Raw genomic sequence first — 18,310 nt, 5'->3', positions numbered from 1 at the left:
CTACCACTGCTGCAGTACCACTGCTGGGGCAGAGCACCTCCCTCCCACCTCAGCTCAGGCTCTTATGCATGTGTGTATGCACAGTTTGGGGACATTAAGGGGGAATGACCATCCTTATCATTCCATCACCAGGTATTCTTTATTGTTCCCACGAGCCCTGTGACAAAGACAAGACCAAAAGCATGGGCCTAGTGTAGCTACTGCCACCATTCAAGACAATGACTTTTTTTCAGGGGTACTTGCTGAAGTTTTCTAAGCTTGTATGTCAACATAAATGGAACCTGGGGATGGTTCTCATGCAGTCATTCAGTGAGGTAGTGATGTCACAGGGACCTGGAGAAAAAAGCTTCTAGATGGTTCAGTGAGAGTTGGAGGCAGCTAGTGAGGTAGTGCGGGAGCTAGCAATGAGCTGGGAGCTTTGAGACCAGACTATAAAGTGAAGAAAGCTATTGCCAGATACTCTATGGAAAGGAGCTTGGGTATCGGTACAGCCCTGTAAGCCTCTAACCCTCTGCTCCTTTGAGGATAGGGGAGCAGAAGCAAGAACCAGTGAGCATGAGAGTAACAAAAGCTAAGCAGCTCTCTAAAGAAGAGTGGTGACTGGGAACTAATTACTGATCTGGGAACATAGCTGAGTAATCCAAGTGGGGTAAGAATTGATTAATTTGGGGAGGTTACTAATTGATTTCATTGATGGGGGACAGCATTAATTATGTGATTTTAGGGACTGAACATTTATGGAGGTCAGCATTAACTACTTGATTTTAGGGATAGAATTAATAGATTGCTATCCCGAATCAATCTCCAAATCAAGCAGTTTTAAAATGCCTAGATGCCCTGGAACCAGCAGCTAACAGGTTACAGGAAGGATTAATTCTTTCATCCCTGGCAGTTACATAAACTGAGTATCATGTACTCCATAGGAGTTTTTTGAAAGACCTTAAAAAGTGAGGTCCTATTTGCACCAAAGATCACCTTTTGTGAAGTAGAGACCTGTTTACATACGTGCAGTTCTATGCCTACTCTTTCTGTCCAAATACCATGCGTGCTCAGATCGGATATTTGCATATCACTCTGGCAGCCCCAGCTTGATCCCAGGCTTATTTGGAGAATTGTCCCTGACAACATTTCAGCAACTATGTATTAATCTGAAATCCTTTGTGCACCTAACTTCCACTAAATTCAATGGGAGTTTTGCAGACATTAGGCCTGCATGTTCAGGTCCTTGAACATGTAGCATAGGAAAGTAGGTGAAAACTAGTTTGGGTTCCAGTGAAAAAACTTTCATTTTCCACTGAGTTCTCTTTCTGCGTTCTCACTACTCAAAGATTCTCCTACTGAAACCAACAATGAAAGCCAAGAAGAACGTCAATGTTGTTTGCAGTGTTGTTGTAGCTGCGTTGGTCCCAGGACATTAGAAAGAAAAGGTAAGTGAGGTAATATCTTTTAGTGGACTGACTTCCGTTCATGAAAGAGACAAGTTTATGAGCTACACAGAACTCTTCTTCAGATCTATGACAGTTTGTTGAATAATACTGATTACTTTTTCCAGACCTGAAGAAGAGCTCTGTGCCGCAAAAAAGCTTGTCTCTTCCACCAGCAGAAGTTGGTCCGTTAAAAGATATTATCTCACCCACCTCATCTCTCTGTTTAACAAGAGTCAGTACATTCCAGCATGTGCACAGTAAATCCAGTACTATCTTCTACAATTGTGCTTACTTTGTACTTTTTTGTGCTGTTTCTTAAATCAAGACTGGCTATGAGCCAGCTATCTGAAGGCTCCTTGGCTGACCAAAGTAAATGATCAAAGCTCTCTCCTTGTAACCTCAGATACAGGTTTAGCCTGGTAGGATCAAATGAAGTCTCTGAAGCTGTTGCAATCTGATATATAAGCCTGATGCAGCTCCACTCTTCAGAATGTAGTTCAGGACTGGTAAGTACTGCTTTTTCACCCTGAGTTCCCCAGGAAGTATCCACAGAAATGTAATGGCCTAGGAACACAAACACACACAAAAATAGGACAATAAATGTCAGATACTTTATTTGTGCATCACTAGATAAAAGTATTCATTTTAGGGAGGAAACTTTGTATAGAGGTTAGACTAGGACATTGAGCCAGGACTCCTACATTTTATTTCCAGCTCCTCCACTGACTTACTGTGAAAGACATTTAATCGCTCTATGACCAATTTACTCATCTGTAGACAAGATATAATCTACCTTACAGGTACTAAGAATCTTAATTAAAGTTTGTAAAATGCTTTGAGATCCTCAGATAAAAGACGCTATAAGTGCAAAGAATTAAATTTTTAAACAAATTCCGGTTATTTTACTCAAGTATTGTCCTTTAAACCTATAGTTTTATGGAGTGATTATTTATATAGATAATAAATGGATATCCTACAGGAACATTCAATTATTTTCTGGACAGAAACATCTCTATCTTCATTTTATAATTCAACTTTTTTTAAAATAAAAATATATTTTAACTGACACTTAGTAAAATCTAAGCACGTCTCGTAGTTTTGCAGTAGAACTTGAAATAAGCTGTTGGCAGTTTTTTCTAAGGTTACTACTGAAAATATACACTAATATGTACAAATGCCCTGATTCATCAAAGCACTAAAGCACATGCTTAACTTTAAACACATGAGTAGTCCCCAAAGAGCCAATGGAACTAGACTTGTACTTAAAACTAACTACATGCTTAAGTGTTGTTGTTGTTTGTTTGGAATGGGACCTAAGACACTAACCTAACATCAGGAATAAAGATCCACAGGGCTACATGTGGAAGCTGAAAAGTGATAAAAAACAAACATAAGGGAAAAAGAAAAGGAGATAAATCTGATGCAAACTAGAAGCCCAATCCTGCAGACTTTATTTACATAAAAGTAAGACTAAGATTTGGAGACTACAAAGGAATAAAAAACCAAAGCAAAGAAAGCTAGTAGTCAGCAAAACAGAGAAACAAATTAAGAAAACTTCAAGGAAAAGCCAGTGTTAGAGAGTCTGTTTCTACAATATTATCTGGCCAAAACGAGTAGATAGCACAAGACCCCATGAAACTACCCTGTGGCCAGTCTGATGCCATCTTCTATATTTGCATATCACCTAGACCTCCTGTAAAATGATCTTAGGCAACCTACTGGGAGCACATAAGGGACAAATCTTATTCCCATCACCCACTCCAAATGGTTAGGCTGGGAGCCAGGGCTCTCTCTGGGGGCAGGGCTGGGAAAAGTTCTGTCCGAGTGAGTGGCTCTTCAGAGCTGCAGTAGTATCACATGCCCCTTCACTTCCTTCTGTCCGGTTTTTCGCTCAGTGGCTCCACATGGCTACAAATTCAGCAAGGTATCTAAGGGAGTGCTTAACTTCAAGCCCATGAGTAGCATTGAAGTTAAGCACATATCTAAGTACTTTGCTAAACTGGGACCAATTCCCAAGATCCCGACTGTGCAGTGACAGGGGGAAAAGTAATCCATCTCACATTCAGAAGGCTTTGGCCCTTTGTACAGCAAATAACCCAGAATCATAGAGCTCAATTCACTCTCCCGCCATCTTCTTTGTTCCATTCCTGTAGCCCAAAGGGGATGGAACGTGGTGGTCCTGTGACCCCAGCAGCAGTAGAGCTGGCATACACAGCTCCTAACTTACCTTCTCCTAAACCCCTGGCACAGGCTACACATCAGGGGCAGAGGTTGGGGAGTAAATGTGGCTGAAGTATAGTGTGCTCCAGCTATCCTCTGCCAGCAAATAATCCACTGGTCACTGTTACCACTGATGCACATTACAGCATCCACCAGGCAGCTCCCTGACACCCTCTGCGGCTCTGAATGGCAACTCTGGACAAGAGAAATTCTGGCCTATAATGTATATGCTTGCACTGTAAGCTGTTTGGGAGTTGCTTACAAATATTGGCTGTTTGCCTGCCTTCAAATAGCTCCTCGATCCTGCCATTTATTTTGGTCAAATATGTGACTGCTGCTCACACATCCAAAACACAACCTATTAAAAATCTTTGTTGTATTTTTAGGAATGGATTTTCACATCTTGCCGTGATCTCTCCTTGCAAAACAGATATCTACAGTACACGATTTTAGTCCCTAGGCCTTGGAATATGTGCATTATGGCATGTTAATCACGGGTGACTTGCTAATGCAGCAATATGTAAAAGAAAAACAAATCAAGGGCCAAATATTGAAAAATGGGCACCATTTGTGCTTGCCATATATAAATGTGTGCAGCTAAACAGGTAACTGCGTATATAAAAGATGCAGTTGCGTGTGCAAGTCAAGTAATGCACAGTATGTTTGTGCATGTTTGTTTTTATCTCTTCTTACCAAGATCAAGAACGGTATTATGAAATGTTTATCTAAATGATCTTTAAAAAGACAGGAATTCTATAACAATTAATATACCCTATGAAAAATATTATCTTCTTATCTCCATCAGGTTTGTCCTTACTCTAATCCATTCTATGAGAGATATTCTAGCTCAAACACAAGCAAGTTATTAAATACACTCCTGCTTGTGAAATGTGAATAGTTTTAATCAGGGTTTTTCCTTTAGTATACAGTTTGCCCACTGTCATTCAAATTGCAGGAAGAAATTGGTATAGAAATATATTCATGGATTTTTACCTGGTTTGAATGACCAGCTTGCATGTACGTAAAAACCTGTTTTTACGTGCACAAAGAGAAAACTTTAGGTCTGATTCTGATCTCACACTAGATTTACATCATTGTAACTCTACATATTTCAGTGGAGTGACTCCTGATTTACAGTGGTAGTTGACATCAGTAGGCTCCACATTCAGAAAATGCATGTAATTTTTTTAAAATTCTAAACAGAATCATGCAGAAACATTGCTAGGAGTTTTGTTTTGTATTGAGTTAACCAGCAATATCCAGCTCAGGCAGGAATTTGATTTTCAAGATAGTCCTACTTTTGCCCAGTTTTAACACATGGATACAAAGAAACATATAATTCAGAGTCCAGACATTGCAATTGATGTTTAGATTTCAGTCCTATTTTAGTCTAGAATTTGTGAGAAACCCCAAAGGAAACACAACCTCCTTATGGCTGCAAACCATAATACTCACTATTTTGTGTTTTTCAAAAATAGATTAGTATAAAGACAGGGGAAAATTCATTCAAATAGAGACCTCAAATTACCAGTTACATGACTCAACTGCCTTTCTAACTTGAAAACTTAATTATAAGTAGACGAGGGTCTACTTTTCTCTCATAAATGGTAATTTGTTTTAAAATGTCCTCTAGTGACTCCAGTCTAGATGTTTATGCCACCATAAATTTGATTCTACTCCCTAAATACATGATACACTTGTTCTCATTTGCTCTAGACTCCATGTGAAAGTGAACAGCATATTTGATCGCAAAGCCTGTCTCTTGAGTCAGGACTCTTTCAGATTAATTTGACCAGTTCATTGTTATACGCTAAAGCCCTTCTGCAGCAGAGGTGATGAGACTATGAGAAGCTCGGTTCTATAAGATGCTGAGCACTCTGACTTCAGTCTAGCAAAGCACTTCAGCACATACTTAATTTTATGCATTTTAAACATTGCAGGATCAAGCTCAGACAGAGACAAAATTCTAAACCTCTTACAAATCAATGGTGGCACTGACTAATATGCTGCCATTGCAGCACAAGGAAACTGTCCAGCAGAAAGGACTACAAGGACTTGGTCCAGAGCGATGGTGGGAGAGAAGTTAAGGGGTGTTTATGAGGGAAAATACTCCCCCAAGTAGAGAGGGGTGCATATGCAGAGTTGTCCTTGCTCCAGCCAGAAAAGAAGAAAAATGTTGCCTCCAGAAGTTCCCTTCTGTTTGGGGAAACCTTTGGAAGCGGCTGAACTTGGTAGATCTTTTGTTAAAGGCTTATTGCGGAGACAACTTTTAAGGCAGAAGCAGCAAAGAGTCCTGTGGCACCTTATAGACTAACAGACGTATTGGAGCATGAGCTTTTGTGGGTGAATACCCACTTTGTCGCATGCATGTGACGAAGTGGGTATTCACCCACGAAAGCTCATGCTCCAATACGTCTGTTAGTCTATAAGGTGCCACAGGACTCTTTGCTGCTTTTACAGATCCAGACTAATACGGGTACCCCTCTGATACTTTTAAGGCAGAGTTCTCATTGAACCTAATTTTATTTTCTAGCATATCATATATACAAATATTTCCTCAAAATCCCCTTCCCTTCAACAGTACAGAAAATTTCACTTACTAGTGATCACAGAGAGTTATCAGCATGGGCCAGACTGTAACAACCATATGCCCTAAGTATCTGCTTCATCCCAGGCACAGACCAGAGAACAATGACTCAGTCACAATTCCTCCCCTGCTCACCCCTTGCTCTGGGTGGGGACTATGGTACTTCAACTATTTTCTTGGAGCAGTTTACTCCCCACTGTGCCACACAGCCAGCTACTATGGCTGCCAAGTTGGTGGGAGGTAGTAGAGCCAGAGCTCCTCTAACTCTCCATCCGCTCCCCACTCACTTGTTTGCAGGGGGGAATATCAGGCAAATAATTCCCCTTTTTCACTTGTGGCATCCAAGCAAGGGCAGTGACAATCTAGACCTACGGCTGTAGGAATAAATCCTGCAAACCCAATTGATGTCAGTGGGACTGCTCACGTCAGTAAAGTTTGAAGGACGAGGCCTTTAAACTCCCATGAGTGAGTATGTCTCTGACCTTGCTTCTCTAATAATCAGTTCCTTAAAGACTGACATTCAGTTTAAATTGATTAGGCCATAACCTTGCCATTTTTTCCACACAAACACTGCACTTCTAGATCACAATGATTTTATCTTTACTTAGCAAATTTCAGTGTTTCAATGCTATTATAGTAAAATCTAAAGGGCATCAATATATCACTAAGCACTGGTTATAGCAACATTTTTTTGCAGCATTTGTTCCTCAAAACAGTAAGAAAATTACACTGATTGCACATTCTATGAGTAACATGAAAGGCAGGAAGCCAGATATTGTGGCTAACAAACTAAACTACAGGCCATTAAAAAAGAGATTACAAAGCATTTGTAAGAACTAAAAATTACCAATTCTACTGATGTAACAGGGTGTAAACATTTGGAACTGTAACCACAGATATGTTCCACCCTTCACAGGCGTTTATGTCTGGTGCAGCTGTTCATTCAACCTAGCAACAGTACAGTTTTAGGGGGGGAGAAAAAAGTTACGTCATGTGATTGTTTCCTCTGTACCTTCCACACAAAAATTAGAAGAGGTATCATCAAGGTTTCTAGGATCAAAAATTTGCTCTGTGGATATCTCCTTTGGCATAACAATATCTAGTTTTGTTTTTTAACATACCGTTCTATGGCCAAGAATAAAAGAACAAAGTAGACACTGTTTTTGTAGATGTCTACACCGTTTTACAAAATATGTATTAAGCTTTGCTCTTCCTGCAACAATGGTTAGCTAACAAACACTATTTCCCACAGCCATGCCGACATCATTTTGCACAATGAAGTTTGCACTGTGAAGGCAGTGTTTAGATCTGGTTTAGATTAAGGTTTGATTTGACAGCACTGAAATCTTACTGGCTGTTCTCATGAGATTTTGGCTGAAAACTGCAGAAGTTTCATGAGATTAGATTTAAGGTGTTCAGCTTCAAGATTCCATATTTGGTCCAACCTTTTTTCAAGGCGAAAACCCAGTTTTTCCTAAATTAAACTGTTTGCTGAAGTTGTCTGCCTTCCTCAAATATTTTCAATTTTTGACCAGAAAACTGAACACCTGAAAACCAAATACTTCTGGCTGAAAACTGAAAGTGTTTTGGTTTTCAGCTTTCCAACAAAAAATTTAAATTTTCCGCAGAACAAAACAAAAACAAACAAACAAACAAAAACCACTCTTATTTTCCAAGCAGCTTTACTTATTTTAAGACACTTTACCTGTAGTTTTTCATTTTACAAAGTGAAAGGACTCAGCATATTAGCACAAAAGTACAGCCCAACAGTTAAACAATATGACTATCCTGGGAGAAGACAAATATCTGTGTGCACATTGCATTAATTTTGATCTTCTCTGAGGAGAAGGAATTACTTTATACCATACAAATCCAGTAAGAAAAGGGGGGTGGGGTGAGGAGAATCATCCAGTAGATTCAAAAGGCAAACCATCTATATATTAGCAAAAAGAACAGGAGTACTTGTGGCACCTTAGAGACTAAAATTTATTTGAGCATAAGCTTTCGTGGGCTACAGCCCACTTCTTCAGATTCTATGCATCTGAAGAAGTGGGCTGTAGCCCACGAAAGCTTATGCTCAAATAAATTTGTTAGTCTTTAAGGTGCCACAAGTACTCCTGTTCTTTTTGCGGATACAGACTAACATGGCTGCTACTCTGAAACCATCTATATATTATTTTCACATGCACCCAGACTTTCATGCCAAGGTTAGAGAATCAAATTTAAATTGTAACTATAGCAATCTCAGCATGCCCATTCAAGGTTTGACACAGCTATGCACTGCCCTTTATATACAGAAGCATGCCTATAAACAAACTCTAGCCCTAACTTAATGAAGGTGAAGCCTACATTCCAAAAAGTCCACAAATTATAGCGTTACTGTTCCTACAGCAATGCAATTTGACTGCATTGTGCATATGTAGTATTTTCTATTCTTGTTAAATTGTGGCTGAGTGTATTTCTGTTTAGGTTGTTACATTTATGCCATAAAATGTACATGATGTGCAGGGTGGTCAAATTAGCGTTGTGGCAGGAACCTTAATTGTCACTTGTACTGACTTCTTTGTCTCTTAACTGTTTATCCTTAAAAGTGACTATGAAAAGAACTTTGTGGGGTTCCATGTTTATTGTCTTTCAGTGACTGAAACATTTTGGGTGAAGCACCTACTGCACCATTCTGACTGCAGTGTATTGAGTTCCTGCCCACAATGGTGAGTCACTGTCCTGGGTGCAGTGGTACAGGTAGAAATGGTTTAAGGCAGAAGTGGGCAAACTACAGCCCGTGGGCCACATCCGGCCCGCGGGACCCTCCTGCCCAACCCCTGAGCTGCTGGCCCAGGAGGCTAGCCCCCGGCCCCTCCCCTGCTGTTCCACCTCCCCCGCAGCCTCAGCTCACTGCGCCACTGGCGCAATGCTCTGGGTGGCCAGGCAGCACAGCTGCAGAGCCTCGGCCTGACCCGGTGCTCTGTGCTGCACGGTGGTGTGGCTGGTTCCAGCTGGGCGGCGCAGCTGCCTGTCCTGGTGCTCTGGGCGGTGTGGCTGGAGCACTGCCAGCCTCCGATGCTCCAGGCAGTGCAGTAAGGGGGCAGAGAGCGGGGGGCGGGGAGGGGTAGAGGGCAGTGGAGTTCGGGGTGGTGGTCAGGGAGAGAGGGTGTGGATGGGGGAGGGGTGGTCAGAGGGCGGGGAACAGGGGGGTTGAATGGGCGCCGGGGTCCCGGGGGAGAAGTCAGGAATGAGAGGAGGGGCTGGATGGGGCAGCGGGTGGCAGTTGGGGTAGGGGTTCCGGGGGCGGTCAGGGAACAGGGAGAAGGTGTGGTTGGATGGGGCGGGGGGGGCAGTCAGCGGCGGGGGGGTCCAGGGTGGTCAGGAGACAGGAAACGGGGGGGGAGGGGGGTTGGATGTGGTAGGAGTCCCTGGGGGACATCAGGGGGCAAGAAGCGGGGGGAGGGGGTCAGATAGGGGGCAGGGGCTGGGCCATGCCTGGCTGTTTGGGGAGTCACAGCCTCCCCCTAACCAGCCCTCCATACAATTTTGGAAAACCATGTGGCCCTCAGGCCAAAAAAAGTTTGCCCGCCCCTGGTTTAAGGCCTTCCTCTGAAGAGATGTGCCCCTACTACTACTACTACTAGTAAGCAGTATATTTACTGCTTTTTGTATGTGGGCACAAGGCACTTTTGAAGCATTGCTACTACCAGCAGTGGTAATGCCTTTTTGCCTTGATCTATCAGCCCAACTGTAACAATCTGGCAAGTTCAGTACATGCTGCTGTTTTCTGATTTAAAACATCTGCTCCACTACAATGGTCTCATTGGTGATACTTAATTGTAGAATTTTTGGCAACAATTGTGACCTCTCTTTGCTCTCCCTCTAGATGTCCCAAGATTCTTACATCATATACAGATTATACCAGATTCTCTGTTTGTTTCAAATGCAAGCATATGGGTTTGTTTGTTTTTTTATAACAGCCTCATATACTTTTATACTCTTCTCAAGTTTTTCTTTGTTGTTGTTTTTTTCAACTGTTGCATCAGCTTTAGGGGCCTGGTGTTCAAAGCATTCAAAAGTCCTTTTAAGTTGCTCATATGTGTATTTTGTTTGTCAAATCGGTTATCTACTGCAGTAAGAGCCTCCAGAAATGTTGAATTTTCCAATTTATTGCTTCCAATAGCTCTTTCAAGAAGCCATCCCTGTGATTTTTGTTAGTACATTTGAGCAGGATGGGGGTCAGATTCTGAGACCCCTCTGTGATAGGGATTTTTGAATTGGAAGGGAAATCGTTTAGTAAAGTATTTCCTTTATTCTTTGGCATCTTAGAAAAGTTTCCATTATCTTATATGCTTAAAATATATTTAAAAATAAAAAAGCAGCTAAAAAAGAAATATTCATGCATTCATTTGTTCACAGTGCAGTTCTCTTAGGTTCTGAACTCCACCTCTTCTTTGAATTGTGTTTTTGACAAGAATCAACATTCTGGAGAAGGTGTCCTGGGCGTTCTTACTAGACAATTGTTTGTTCTGCCATATACCAGTACAGGATAGCCTTAACACCTCCGTGATAAATGTTAAATGTTTCTCTTTCATCTATTGTACTTCAGTTTATTGTTTCCCTCTTTTATTTACACAGATGCATACCATGACTGAGTCAGATATGTATGTATGAAATTATGAACTCCATCTTGTATTATGTGTTGAACACATCTAAATTTGCCCAAGGCACTCCTACTCAACTGCATTCCAGACAGCTTCCCTGACTAGGAAGGGTACATAATACCTCTCTGACTATCTCCAAGAAACCATAAAAGCTGCAATCTGGGGCCATTAACTTTGATCGTCTGTCAGCTGTTGCCCTCCCCTCCCGAACAATGAGCTCCTGTGTAGAAAAAACATGTAGGGTGCAGGTGGGGGAGCATGACTTTGGCATCTGTGGCTTCTCAGTTGGGGCACCTGGATCAGAGACAGGGTCCCCCTACTTAAGAGCAGGAGTGAGATCAGATATGAAGGAAGGTATGCCTCAGGACTTCTGTTGTTTTCAAAAATCTGTAACTCTTGAGTGCTTTGAGATTAAAGGGACTATGGTTAAGAAATTCCTTTGCTAAGCTTGGGTTCCTTGGTTTCTTGCCACATTGTCCCCAAAAGGGTTAAACTAGAACTAGAGTGCATAGGCTAGGTGGAATTTTGAGGGAGCATGTGTAAGCAACTGGGGAAGGGGGACTCATGAGGTCTGAGGCACTGATTTCCAGGGTTTAGGGCAGATAGATGGAGCCATTCCACATCCTAAAGAGAGAGGGATAGCTCAGTGGTTTGAGCATTAGCCTGCTTAAACCCAGGGTTGTGAGGTCAATCCTTGAGGGGGCCACTTAGGGATCTAGGGCAAAAATCAGTACTTGGTCCTGTTAGTGAAGGCAGGGGGCTGGACTTTCAGGGTCACTTCCAGTTCTATGAGATAGGTACATCTCCATATATTATATTTATTAAGAAAGAGTAGAAGCAGGTGGCTTGGAAACACATTGGACCCAGTGATTGGTGGGCAGCAGATTAGTGACTTTACAGTGGGATACTAGCCCAGATTGTAAAACATGGTGTTTGTCTCTGATTGCCCCACCACCACTCATAGTACTCTTGATTTTAGTTAGGAAGGGGTTAAAAAAAAAAGACACTAAAAATTAGGCTTTGTTACAACACATATCTGCTCCAGCTGCATCTTCTAAGTCACATGCGTAGTTAGGACCTGTTGTGTTCTGTGAGGCTGTCACTGTTGTATGTAACTGCTTCTCATGTACCAGAGACAGTGTTAATACAATTATGTAATTCTTCTCTTCAAGTACAACTATGTAAGGAATGATAGTTACCCATAAAAGTTTACTTGCTCTGCATGAATAAAATTGTTCTTATACCTACACATAAACAACTCACTTCAGCCCCAGTCCAGCAAAGTGCTTAAAGCATGTAGCCAACAGTAAGCAAGTGAGCTGTCCCATTGACTTCAATGGAACTACTCATGTATTTAGAGTTAAGAATGTTGAAAGGCAGCTAGGCTGCATATAAACACTGAAACCCAAAACTGATTTTAGGAGGAAGACTTTTTACTCTGACCCAGTTAAAGTGTAATCTCACTCAGAATGTGTGTGTCAAAAATATGCTGTTCAAAATTGACTTTCTGCATATCAAAATATAAAGGGGGAGTTATAAGCATTAGTCTATAAAACAGGAACTAACCCTTCTTGTGCATGTCTGAGTGAATGTGTGATTCATGTAGTCTCATGATTTCAGTTCCAAAATTTTGTTAGCTTTGTATTTTTTTAATTTTTTTTTTTTTTTTGAGCTAGGACTTTTTAGGATGGTTGAGATAATGCCTGTGGATTGACCCATGACCTCAATGTCTCAAAATACCTATGGATCTGCTGATTGATTGGGTATATTTTTGGATCCATGGAAATCCAAGACTGAAGTTACTGGAATGGGGAAGTTCTTCATTTGCAGAAAGTTGACCTAATCAAACCACATCTGGTGATGCCAGTAACTTCAGAAGGAGTGTCCCATTCTGATTCACCAAGAAGTTCCTGAGCAGGGTTCCACGAGGAATGAATCAGCCAAGCCACCATCTTCAAAAACTGAATGAAAAGAAACAGCCTGACTGCTGTGACTACTGGCGTACCTGTTTCTGGCACTGGTTGCTAGCCGTTGGCTGTACAATTCCACCAGGCCTGACAAAGAGGCCTGTGCTTGCTCCATCGTCCCACCCAGCCAGCCAAGGGTAGGAGTCCAGTATCATTTCATTTAAGTATAATGGATCCAGCTCCTTACCTGTTCCCTCCAAGAAGAAGATATTCTTTAAACAGCTCACACTCATGCTTTAGCTCAGTGGTAGATTAGACCCAGGGGAAACTGAGCAGCAGGGTTTTGGTCCTGATCCCACTCCTGTCAGTGATTTACAGTTCTTTCTAAAGGAGAGGAGTAAGGACTGATGGCTGAGTATGGTTAAGTAGAAAATGATAAAACTAGCAAACCTCGAGCCAGAGCTGGCCTCTGGAGCCTGGGAAACCTATGGCCGCAGGGCCCCTTGATTTCAGGATTTTATACATATCAAGGTTTATCCTATTCTTTCTTTCAAGTTAGTTCCACTCCATTTTGGTAAGGAGATAGCTTGCAAAATATAAAAATTGGAATTCAATAGCTAGGATGGAAAGTTTGTCACTGTGATTTTTTTATTCCAGAAACTCACAATTCCCCAGACAGTTTCCCAAAATTGGCCCTAGGACCCATTCAATTAAACCCTTAGATTTTTCAGGAACTCCAGCCACATTTGCAGCAGTGGGATTACTAGGGGTCACCCTGAAACCTGGAGGATCCTTAGCATTCCACCGGACTGTAGAACCATCTATGAAGAGGCTCTGTCCCCCAGTGGATTCCCCCCAATAGTGGCTGTCCCTGGTATACCCCATGAAGGGGGATCCCAACTGCCAAGGAGGGCTCTATGGAACAGGTAATACAGATCTTGAGAAGACAATGTGGCCCAGGATTTATATTCATGGGGCTCTATCAATTAATTATGAGGTCCTTACTTGGGCAAATTCGCATGGAAGAGCAGGGAGAAGAAAAAGAAACAGATACTAATGCAATCTTACAAAGCAGGTGGAAGGTGAATTCTGTCCATTACACATGAATCTGTGATCATGGATGGCCTTAATCCATAACATTGTTAAACTTTTGTTTTCTTTTTCCTAACACAGCCAGGCTGATCCTCCTCTAGCAACCAAACATAAATTTAGTGAATTAACTAACGAATATGCTAGCCCTTAAATGTAAACAAAAGTTTAACTGATGCTGAAGATGCTTTTACAGTTTCACATGCATTTCAAGATTATACCTTAAGAAACAGCTTTGCTGTATATGCCAAACTTTGTGTGGTCTTTCAATAAAAATACTGCATTAAGTTCTATTCTGAAATCACTCCTTAGGGCAAGAGTTATATTTGTCTATGAAATCATTGCAATAATGTGTGCTTCAAGAGTTATTCAGGATAAGGCCAATAATTAGATTATATCACTTTTAGAGTCAAAGTTTAGTAAATGTGCTGTAAACAAATACTTTATAAACTAAGTCCTCACATATCCTATATATTCTTGCAACTTCCACAAGCACAGTGGACTTGGTAGTGAAAAACTTTGGCCTATAATGTGCAGATTGGTTTAATTAACGTTGTGATGGGAAATATGCCAGAATGTTGACTTGCAGGTTCATTATCTTCTGCACTTGACAACTCTGGCTGGAGTCCTGGCATGTCTGACTGGATCACTGACAATGACTCATTCCTTTCTTTCTGGTGTCAAGAAAACAGATTTTCAGTTCTCTAACTATGCTGTCAATTCATCTTGATAGGCAAAGAAAACCTGCCTGCAGCTTCCCATTGGCCTGATGAGTCAGATATTTCTGTTTTATTAACAGCATTCTTTTTCAAAGAAACTTGCAGTATTGTTGGCCTGGGGTGACATGGAGATAATCTGAACACGCACACTGATGGGTGGAATGAGCTGAATATCAAACATCCACATGTGTTCAGATTATCTCCATAATCTATAGTTACGATGCAATTTACACACACACACACACACACACACACACACACTGCACGTAGCCTACCCCTCAACCTGTAAATTAGGGTGCAGAGCTGTAATGCAGCTCCTCCACAATCTCTATTCCAGCCTACAGACTGGAAGAGCAACAGCAGCAACAGCAACCCATCTGTGCCCTGATGCAGGGGATTCCTGCCATTAGATCCACATAAGCACCGATCTCATTCCCTTTTCCCTAATTTGTGTGCAATGCCCCCTTCCTACAGTGGCCTCTTTGGGGATGGAGCAGAAACCACAGCATCCAGTGGCCATTTCACCCCTTCACAGAGCTCAAGCAGCATGAGTGATTCTGTACGGGCCCATCATAAATGGTTATCAACTGAGAATAGAGCAACAATCTGGCAGCTAGCTGTTTAACTGGAAAAAGAGAAAGGGGTGCAAAGCCAACCAGAGGAGCCCGAGAGCGTGAGAACAGAATGTCAAACTGGACACTGAGTTTTCTGGTTTTTGTCAGGTTGGGTCCTAGCCCTAACACTGATTCAATTTTCTTGCCCTTTTACATTATTGTTTCCCACTTCCCCCTCCTCCTGAGCTCAAAGCCATGAGTAAATCAGATCATGGGCTATTTGCTTGCCAAATTTCATCTTTGAAAAAATCAAAGCAAGTTTTCATGACTGTTAGAAGCCCCAAAAAACATGTTTTCAATGTGTAAAATGGACATAACCTTAACTACTGAAGCACATAATCATCAACCATTATAATCTAAAGAGGGAAAAGGCAGTGACCTGTATACCAGTCTTCAAAGCCCCCAGACCATAACATTACCAAGATGCTGACTCAAGCTGACAATATGTACTGCAGTATTCCAGACCTAGTGCCTTTCACCACCATGGGTAAGCTCATATGCTCACTGAATTGTCTTAGTTATAATACAGATTTTAAAAAAACAAGTTACTTTGGTGAAGGAAGGAAGGAAGAGACACTACCAAATACTTAAATAATGCACCTTTGCTGAATATTAGTTATTTATGTAGTGCCAATAGCATGCTAGGCTTTCAGAGAGAAATAGCATATAGATCAGAGATGCAACAAAAAGCAAATGATTAAACTGGGATACTTAGCATATCTTGTTAGTATTTTATTCATCACTTCTTTGAAAAGAGGACTCGAGTTTATAGACCTCTTACAAACTTAAAAAAAGGGGCCCAGTCCTCTCTTACACTCTGGCAGCATAAAGGAGCCCTAAGGGGGATGGAACTGGCTACAGGTGTTCCCTAAACAGCATAAAGCTGGTGGAATGTTTCTACGCTGGCTGTCCTTACAATCTCCAGCATAGGCAAGATGTACTCTAGCTATTTTCAGCTGCAGGGACACCCATGTATGCCATCACAGAAGAGAATAAATTGACCCCTGGCAGAACAAACAGAAAAGTGACTGTGGCAAGTTGCTGCCACACTGCATCCCAGTGCTATATATATGGCACTGCAACAGATGTGCCTCAGTTTCCCCCATGCCTTCTTTGGCCTATTTCAACTTTTGGTATGACCTGGCCATCCAGCCAAGCCAAGTAACAGGGGTCCAAAGATCTGCAGGATCTCAAATTCTTTCACTTAAGTCTAACAGAAAATAGCAAAACAACTGAATCTTCAATACAGCTGGGCTCAGCTAGTAGCCTTCTTTTCAGGCTAGCCATGCTTCAAACCATCCCAAAACTGATCCATATTCCTATCTTCCACTCCTAATGCCCAAGGGAGGGCAGGGCAAGTGGAACTCATCCTTCCCTCAGCCTACGGGAGGAAAACTCCCAACTACCTCTCACTTGGGTCTTGTTCCTAACCCTTCCTCTAGCAACAATTTGATACTTCCTTTATGAAGGCCCAGCCCCTCCCTAACCGGGTTTGATCACCAGTTATGCCTAATGCCCCTCCAGGTGCAGACCAGTCAGTTAATTGGCCTCTCAGGCCACTTTAACCCTTTCATTGTGTGTGTGGGGGGGGGGCGAGGGGGAGGGGGAGGTATATATGCCATCACAGTGACTTAATGTCTATATCATTGGGGTCAGGCTACAGGTCTGTTTAATTGTGGTGCAGACTTTCAGGCTTGGGCTGGAGGCCTGGCTCTGGGGCCATCCCCATCCTCGGGTCCCAGAGCCCAGGCTCCAGCCCGAGCCCGAATGCCTACACAGTAATTAAACAGTCCCATAGCCCAAGCCCAAAGCAGCTGACATGGGCTAGCCATGAGTGTTTAAGTGCAGTGTAAACATACCCACAGAAACTTTTGTCCTCCCCTCATCCATGTGCCAAGCACAGCTCAATCAGAAGAGAGAAACCAACCCCAAATGTCTTTATCGGTTTTATCTTCTATTTGATAAATGTAGTTTCACACATATGAGAACGTGTTTGCATTTACTCCTTTGTGTCCTAATATTACCCGAATATCAGCAATATGATGGGGACAATACATATTCAAATCCTGCATTACAGTCGTCATGGGAGGATAAGGGTATAAAACAAATTAATGGCTTTTTTGCTTAATACTGCAGGAAAACTCTCTCATGTGAGACAAAGGTTGTGTCTAGCTCTTTGATAGTTCCATAGTAAACATCTCTGACATCTCTGAGCACAGAACTCCAGACATGCCCGCACCCAGGACAAGCTAAAAATATGACATATTGGCTATATGCTTATCTTGCTGTTTTACTGACAAAAAAAAAATCTACTGGAACCTGTATGCATTGTAGAGCGTCTGTTCTGGTGTTCAGGTTTTTGTTACTTGGTAGGGAGGGAGGAAGTGTTTTTGTTACAGAGTTGTGTCTGGATATACCAGATGTTAGTCAGGGAGATGATTTCTGTTCTAGTTGCTATGTTGGCATCACTGGATGGATAGAACTACATTGCCTAGAAACTACTGTGTTTCCAACAATACGTACAACAGTGAGAACACCATTTCAGACAACTTTGGAGAACTACAGCAGAATTGATACACAGGGTGAGAGCCTTGCCCTCCAACTGCCCCCTTTACATTAGGTAAAAGGGCCAAAATTGCATAAATGGAACTTAAAATCCCCACTTCTGGCCAAATAATAATTCCCCCAGTGCAGGAATTGAAGCAGACAGACACAGTCCCTACGAATTAATCTCTAATTGTTTAGGTTATGCTCATTACTGGGATTTCTGACTGCATTCCCCATTATCCACACACCTGCTCCTACACTGTGTATAAGCTTGCTTCTGTTGATGAAGATGCTGACATATACTAACTACCCTTATTTGCACTGTAGAAATGTGATATCTCACATCAGAGTTGATTACTTTCATAAATTTGTCTGTTGGCCCTCCAGGAATCATAAATGAGGGTGCTTTTACATCAGTAAAGTAACCACTACCTTTTTCTTCTATGGCATATCTGCTCTCACGGAAAGCTATACCTATCTTTACACTGAAAATTTGTGTGAATTTGATGGGGCAATAGGATATAAATTATGCTTCCTTATTTAGAAGCAAT

At 41.8% G+C, this 18,310-nt stretch overlaps 1 protein-coding gene across 3 annotated transcripts in view; it reads right to left on the bottom strand.

Annotated features, from left to right (window-relative positions):
* Nucleotides 1-18,310, bottom strand: part of MAMDC2 (MAM domain containing 2) — a 92,353-nt gene that overhangs the window by 48,492 nt on the left and 25,551 nt on the right. For all 3 annotated transcript variants that reach the window (XR_010588631.1, XM_005297779.5, XM_005297778.5), the window contains exon 3: nt 1,720-1,991. Coding sequence is in view for 2 of the 3 variants with exons in the window: in XM_005297779.5 (XP_005297836.2) it covers nt 1,720-1,991 (272 nt within the window). In the remaining variant the exon portion in view is untranslated. The remainder of the gene's footprint in view (nt 1-1,719; nt 1,992-18,310) is intronic.

Source organism: Chrysemys picta, chromosome 6 (genome assembly GCF_011386835.1).
Source record: "Chrysemys picta bellii isolate R12L10 chromosome 6, ASM1138683v2, whole genome shotgun sequence".
Lineage (NCBI taxonomy): Eukaryota > Metazoa > Chordata > Testudines > Emydidae > Chrysemys > Chrysemys picta.
This window is presented reverse-complemented; position numbering and strand designations above follow the sequence as displayed.